At 38.3% G+C, this 6817-nt stretch overlaps 1 protein-coding gene across 1 annotated transcript; it reads left to right on the top strand.

The window, feature by feature from the left end:
* The first annotated feature begins 3308 nt into the window (after nt 1–3308).
* Nucleotides 3309–6111, top strand: LOC130974906 (uncharacterized). Its single transcript, XM_057899748.1, has 5 exons — nt 3309–3444; nt 3658–3887; nt 4047–4056; nt 4377–5372; nt 5456–6111. Exons 1-5 carry the CDS (start codon nt 3309–3311, stop codon nt 6109–6111), a joined length of 2028 nt encoding a protein of 675 aa, XP_057755731.1.
* Nucleotides 6112–6817: the final 706 nt, after the last annotated feature.

Consider the following 6817-nt stretch of genomic DNA (forward strand, 5'->3'; position numbering starts at 1 on the left):
TTAATGTAATTTTATATTATTATAATTTTCTTTCTTTTCACTTTTCTTTCCATCCAAATAAAAAAAAAAATTTTCTCTATTTTCTTTCCATCCATTTTCTCTTAATCCAAACAACATACAAATAATTCTATTTTTCCTCTTATTTTCTTTCCACCTTCTTATTTTTTTCTCTTTTATTTTCTTTTCTATATCCAAACAAAGCCTATAAATCAGTCACCTTTCACACCTAAAACAGCCTTGGCTCAGCTGCTCCCGCACAAGGAAACTAATGCCATGTGTTATTTATCCATTAAAAAAATGAAAATCTCTTTATTTCTGTACGCTATAATTTTCCTATATACATATAATAATAATAATAATAATAATAATAATCTAAAAAAAAAATCATATGGACATTAAAATTACAATTGAAATGCAACAAACGGCTCAAGAAATCCAAACAATATAATGAGAGAAAATCTATGAATCTGAATTTACTTGGTAAGTAAACATGCTTTCTATCAACTGGCATAACTTGGCCAGAAAACATAAATATTTCTAAACATGCTTTTGGATCTGTTTCCCTGCTTTTTTAAAGCAAATCTTGTATTTTCGAAAACGCTTCCTCAACACCAACAGGTACTGATGTTTCACCAGCTTGTAGTGAAGGCTGCACAATGTGGTCTGAATGGTCACTGTGCTCATCATCAGCAGTATTGGATTCTAGGCATTCAGGTAGCTCATTACTGTGGTGTCGTGAAGCGATCTCAATGTTCACTACCGGAGACAGCTCCTTTTCAATATGTTCTGGTAGCTTGTCTATAAAGATTCCCAGAACCCAGAGGAGATAACTGAAACTTATTCCCACAATACCCAAAAATAACTTTATCTCCATCAATTCTATTATCAGAGCTCCGGCAAAGAAATATACTATTATTCTCCCAAAAATAGAACAGAGAATCTGCCATGAAAAGCTAAGCGACATCACGAGGAAGGCACCGCAGGAAATTATGTCATATGCATTCAATCTCATCCTCACCTTTGCATCACTATCGAAGAAGGAGTAGACACCAGGCAAGATCAAGGCCAACACCAAGAAAGTTGCCATATTTGCTCCAAACCTCAAGATCCTTAAGAACCTCCCCCCCTTGGCAAGAAAAGCAAGGAGAAAAATCATCAGACTGAATAAGGTGTAGACAATGATCTTGAAGGAGTTCCACTCTTGGAAAAGATACTTGGAAGTTGAGCCAAGAGCATAGCACAACAGTCCAACCACACTTGAAACAAGACCTATTAATCTCCACACCTCTATCTTAGTTGGTTGGATTACAAAAAAATACTTGATTGGTTTGGTTATATGATGATCTTCCGGCTTCACAATGGTGTAGTCAGCAACAATAATGAGGACATAACTGAATCCTAAACCAACAAGACCTAACAACACATTTATCTTCATCAATTGAGATATTAAAATCGCGGCGAAGAAATACAGGAATTCTATGAATCTAGAGGTAAAGGACATGGTGGCAAAGGCCACATAAGAGACCAAGCTGTATGCATCTGGTTTTCCTTTGGTAGCTTTATCGAAAAAGAAGGAGTAGACTGTGGTGGAGGCAAAAACCAAGAATCCAACATGTGCTCTCACTTCCATGAACTTCTTCCGGATTATAATGAGACGCAGTTTCTTGGCGTAGAACACAAAAAGTAAAACCGTCAAACCAACCACCGTGTAAACAACGATCTTCAGCGAGTTCCACTCCCCAAACAGGTCTTTGAAGGAGGAACTTAGGGCGAAACAGAGGAATCCAACCACAGTTGACGCAACACCCACCGTAGTTCTCCACACTTGCTTCATCAATTGCGGCACCCAAACCAATAAGAACTTCATTCTTCTGTGATTGGATAGCTCAATCAAACGAGGGAATCAAAATCCAATACAAGATCCTGTAATTATTGACTGGTGTTCATGGATTCCGAGATAAGCGTCGTGTTCCATCTTTATTTATGACAACAAAAGTTACAGGAAACTAATATTTTGATCAAGCATTGTATACGAAAATTCGCAATTAAAATAAAATATATGTTAAAATATAAAAATATATATTAAAAATGAGTCAAATTAAAAAATATATTTTAGTATGATTATATTATCGTAATTATAATAATTATATAAGTATTGTTAAAATTAAAGTTATATTTTTTTAAGTTACACTTTTTAAAAAATATTATTTAATAATAAAAATTATTATTTTAATTTTAATAACAATTTTTTAAAATATTATAGTAACTATAGTCACTGTCATGCTAGAATAACCTGTATATTTATATACAAAAATTATAATAATTAATTTTAATGTGTAAATAATATTTTTAATTTTTAATAGTTAACACTAGTCAATTTTAGAAGGTAGAATTTATAATTTAAGATGTAAAATTTAAAATTTATAATTTAAAATAAGTAAAATATAATATTGAAAAAATAAATTAAGATTGGCTGAAAAAAGTTGGTGGTGTTATAATATGCAACATAGCTATTTGGAAAAATCAAACAACCGCGTTTTCTTTTCGGGTGTTGCAAAGAAATTACTGACTATAATGGAGGAGTTGAAGTGAGTATGTTCTCGGACACTTCCGTTACTGTAAGGCACACTTTCATATGTTTCTTCAATCTTCACCCACTGTTATTATATTCGTAGTTTTTAATTTTCTATGCATGAAATCCACTTGCCAAAGAATACTAGTCTTCGGTTGAGTGGTCAAATAAGAGTATGAATCAAGTGGCTGAGTTTTCAGGCTAATTTTTTTTGCATATGATGTTTAGTTTGGTGTAACGCTGGTTTATGGAGTTTATAGGTGTTTAACAAGAGTGTGACGGCATTTAGTTGACGGACGGAAATCGGACGGTCCGATTTCTTGCAGGGATGAGGGGACACAAATCGGACCGTCCGATTTGTGAAAAGTGTTGCTTCGTGCATGGAAGTCGGACCATGCGATTTAAGGGATGAATTCAAAAAATAACCCAAATCGGACCCACCGATTTCAGGGTTTAAAAACTTTTTGGCGGACTGTTTAGTAATCGGACCGTCCGATTTGTTTGTTCTAAAAATATCGAATGATCATGCATGCGATCGGACGGTCCGATTTGAGTGTCATATATATATATATATATATATATATATATATATATATATATATATATATATAGATTTATCTACTCAAGCTGAGCAGCCCATTTCATTCTTCTTCTTCGCTGTTTCAACTCTCCAAATTTTTTCTCTGTAGATCTCTTTTTCTTCTTTTTTTTTGTAGATCTCTTCTTCTCTATTATCATGGATGATAGAGTAAGATTAAAAGTGTATTATCATGGCCAAATTTTATTACAAACATCAGAAGGAGTGAAATTTGTGTGTGACAATCCGTTAGATATTATTATTTCATTCACACTGTCATTTGAAGAATTAAAAGGTATCATTTGTGAGAAGATAGATTCTCAAACAACAAGGATAGTATCGTGTATTCTGTACAGATATCTTATATCTGTCTTTGGTGGGTTTGTGCAATTTCAAACGAAATACGTGACAGACGAAGCGAGCATGCAAGAAATATTTTCAGTGTATCTCGGAAGTCGGTCGCGAATATTGTTTATCGAACTGTATATCGAGTTTGAGTAATCTGCAGCGGATCGAGATATTGAATTGGAGGATTACAACAGTGATAGTGAAGAAGAGTTCGAAAGTAACTACGTGGTTGTTGAACCGGGTGTAGACGAAGATCAAGCTGACGAGGCTATGGTGGTAGATGTGGCGGATGTGGCAAATGCACTAGCAAATCAGCAGCCATTTGTGGAGCCGAGTTTCATGCGGTCGTTGGATTTGGAGGCCATGCATGCAACGGAGTTTCCTCAATATGTAAATGCAGCTGCGCCATTAATTTAAATTAAGATTTGTGAAAGTATGATTTGTACATGGGTTATGAGTTTAGGAGAAATTGTTAAGACAATGGTAATTAGCAAAATATAGCATGTAATTAGTAATTCTTTAACGTTGAATTATGAAGTGTACATGTAGGCTGAGAAATGTACTGTTTTACGTCCGTGTTGAAAAAAAGAGACCGGAATGGCCGGTTCGTGTGAACCGGCCAGTTCGACCGGATCGGTTTGACCAAACCGGACGGGTCTATCTGACCGGCCGGTTTGATAGGACCGAATGGTTCGACCTGACCGGCCGTTTCGACCAAGCCATTCGATTCGTTTGGATCGAATGGTTCGGCCGGACCGGCCGGTTCGACCGAGCCGACCGGTTCGTTTGGACCGACCGGCTCGTTTGGATTATTATTGCAGGGCATTAATTATTAGATTATTATTGCTAACAACTGTAATATTTGTGATGTGATTGCAGCAGAGCTTCCCCTTCTGCCGGATGGTGAATTTACTGTGGGAATGCAATTCAGTTCTAGGGAGGCAGTAATTAAGGCAATGAAAGATTATACAATCCGCAGAGGTATAGATTATCGGGTGCATGAGTCAGAACCCACGACATTCTATGCTAAATGCACTCAGTATGGTGCAGGATGTGATTGGCTGATCAGGGTGAGCAAGATGTCCAGAAAGTTCTGTTGGGAGATAAGGAGGTACAATGGTAGTCACACCTGTACTGGGGCCACCATTTCTCAAGATCATTTGAAGCTGGATTCCAACACAGTTGCAGAAGCAATAAAGCCATTGGTAGAAGTTGACCCGTCTATAAGGGTGAAATCAGTGATTGCGGAAGTACAGTCAAAGTTTAACTACACCATTAGTTATCGCAAAGCATGGTTGGCAAAACAAAATGCAGTGGAGTCAATTTTCGGAGGATGGGAAGCTTTGTACGAAGCCTTGCCGATATGGTTTGAGGCCATGTGTCACAAGGAGCCATCCGCAGTTGTTCATTTTCAAACAATGCCTGCGTATCAGGGAGATGACTTGGTTCCTAATATTCGTGTACTTCACCGAGTCTTCTGGAGTTATTACCCTTGTATTAGAGCCTTCAGACATTGCAAGCCAATAGTGCAGGTAGACGGAACTCATTTGTATGGAAAATACAAGGGTTGTTTGTTGGTTGCAGTCTCACAGGATGGCAACAACAACATCGTGCCGATTACATTTGCGATAGTTGAGGGAGAGACATCTGAGGCCTGGCACTTTTTCCTGAGTAACTTGCGACAGCATGTTGTGACACGTGACGGTGTGGGCCTTATATCCGATCGACACGATTCCATTAGGTCTGCTATTGATCGTAGTAACGGAGCATGGTCTCCTCCCAGAGCATTCCATATGTTCTGCATCAGACATATAGAGTCTAACTTTCTGAGAAAATTCAAGGCTCCGTATCTGCAGAAACTTATCGTCAACATAGGTATGATAGTTACGATTACATTTACTCCTGAACTCAGTTATTATGATGAGGTTTTTTATGGTGGGTCCCTTTTTAATTGACAGGTTACTCGCGAACAATTCGCGAGTACGAGACGCGTTATCAGCGTTTACGTGAGCGGGGTGAGGCTTATACCAACTGGTTGGATCGAATACCGCATAAGCAGTATGCTTTAGCATTTGATGGGGGATATCGATGGGGTCATATGACAACCAATCTTGTGGAATGCATCAACTCGGTACTGAAAGGGGCTCGCAATCTTCCAGTCACTGCACTTGTTAAGGCAACATTTTACAGGCTTAATGAATTGTTCACCCGGAAAAGAGCCGAGGCTGAGGCTAGAATTAATGCAGGACATGTGTTCTCTGAGCTTGTAACCTCCAAACTGCATGCAAATCAGCGGGCAGCTGGTAACATTCAAGTTAGTTGCTTTGACCGACAGAATGAGGTATTCGAAGTGCGTGAGTGTCCTAGTGGTGTGGAGTATGCAATGGATCTCCGTCAACAACGGTGTGACTGTGGTGAGTTCCAAGTTGACTGGATTCCGTGTCGACATGTGTTTGCTTGTTGTGCAAACCAACGTCTGGATTGGCAACAGTGTCAGCGGACCATCAATCTCCTTACAGTCGACACGAGTTGCTCTACACAACGATCTATACAGGTGTGCCAGGCAGGCCGATCCCCAACTGAACTGTATGATCCCGCCAAAGTTACGGAGTAACGGCAGAAACTTCCAGTGCACCCCTGCTGCAGACTTATCTCCAAACATAACGGTCCCAAACAATAACATTATATGGCACTTCACGTACCTATGAATCTGGACCTCATCAACCAACACTAATCAATTTTTCAATGCTCGAAATCAAACCAACTTAATGAAACTTCCCCTGCAGTCTGTCTTCATAGGTGCAACACCAAACTGATCCAAGCATTCAGCCTCTAAAGCCTCATAACTGCTCAGTGTCGGTCTCGTAATTGGCAAACCATTTGTCGGAAGACCAAGAATTAGCGCCACATCCTCCAGTGTCACGGCACACTCACCAACCGGAAAGTGAAAAGTAAGCGTCTCAGGACGCCATCTCTCGACCAGAGCATTAATCAATGCCGACTGACATTGGACAACTCCAATCTGTGAAACATGATAAAAGCCGGTGTCCCGTAAATACCTCTCCACTATTGGATTGTACCGATCCGGCGGCATGTAGTGGTCACATTGCAACATTCGAAAATCCTAAACACAAACATAATATTAGTTAATTATCAAATTAAATTGATCAAATCAAACTTTCATTACCAAATAACTAGTAAAACGTATCCACAACCACAACCAATAAAAATAATAATAATAACAATACTGTTAAATAAATAACTATCATATTATATACTAATATTCAAGTAACTATTCAATTATGTTCTAACAATATACA

Source organism: Arachis stenosperma, chromosome 1 (genome assembly GCF_014773155.1).
Source record: "Arachis stenosperma cultivar V10309 chromosome 1, arast.V10309.gnm1.PFL2, whole genome shotgun sequence".
Classification (NCBI taxonomy): Eukaryota; Viridiplantae; Streptophyta; class Magnoliopsida; order Fabales; family Fabaceae; genus Arachis; species Arachis stenosperma.

Coding starts and splice junctions, on each gene's coding strand:
- LOC130974906 (XM_057899748.1), top strand. CDS start 3,309: ATGGATGATAGAGTAAGATTAAAAGTGTATTATCATGGCCAAATTTTA. Junction 3,445..3,657: donor GTCATTTGAAGAATTAAAAG/GTATCATTTGTG, acceptor AGTAATCTGCAG/CGGATCGAGATATTGAATTG. Junction 5,373..5,455: donor GAAACTTATCGTCAACATAG/GTATGATAGTTA, acceptor TTTAATTGACAG/GTTACTCGCGAACAATTCGC.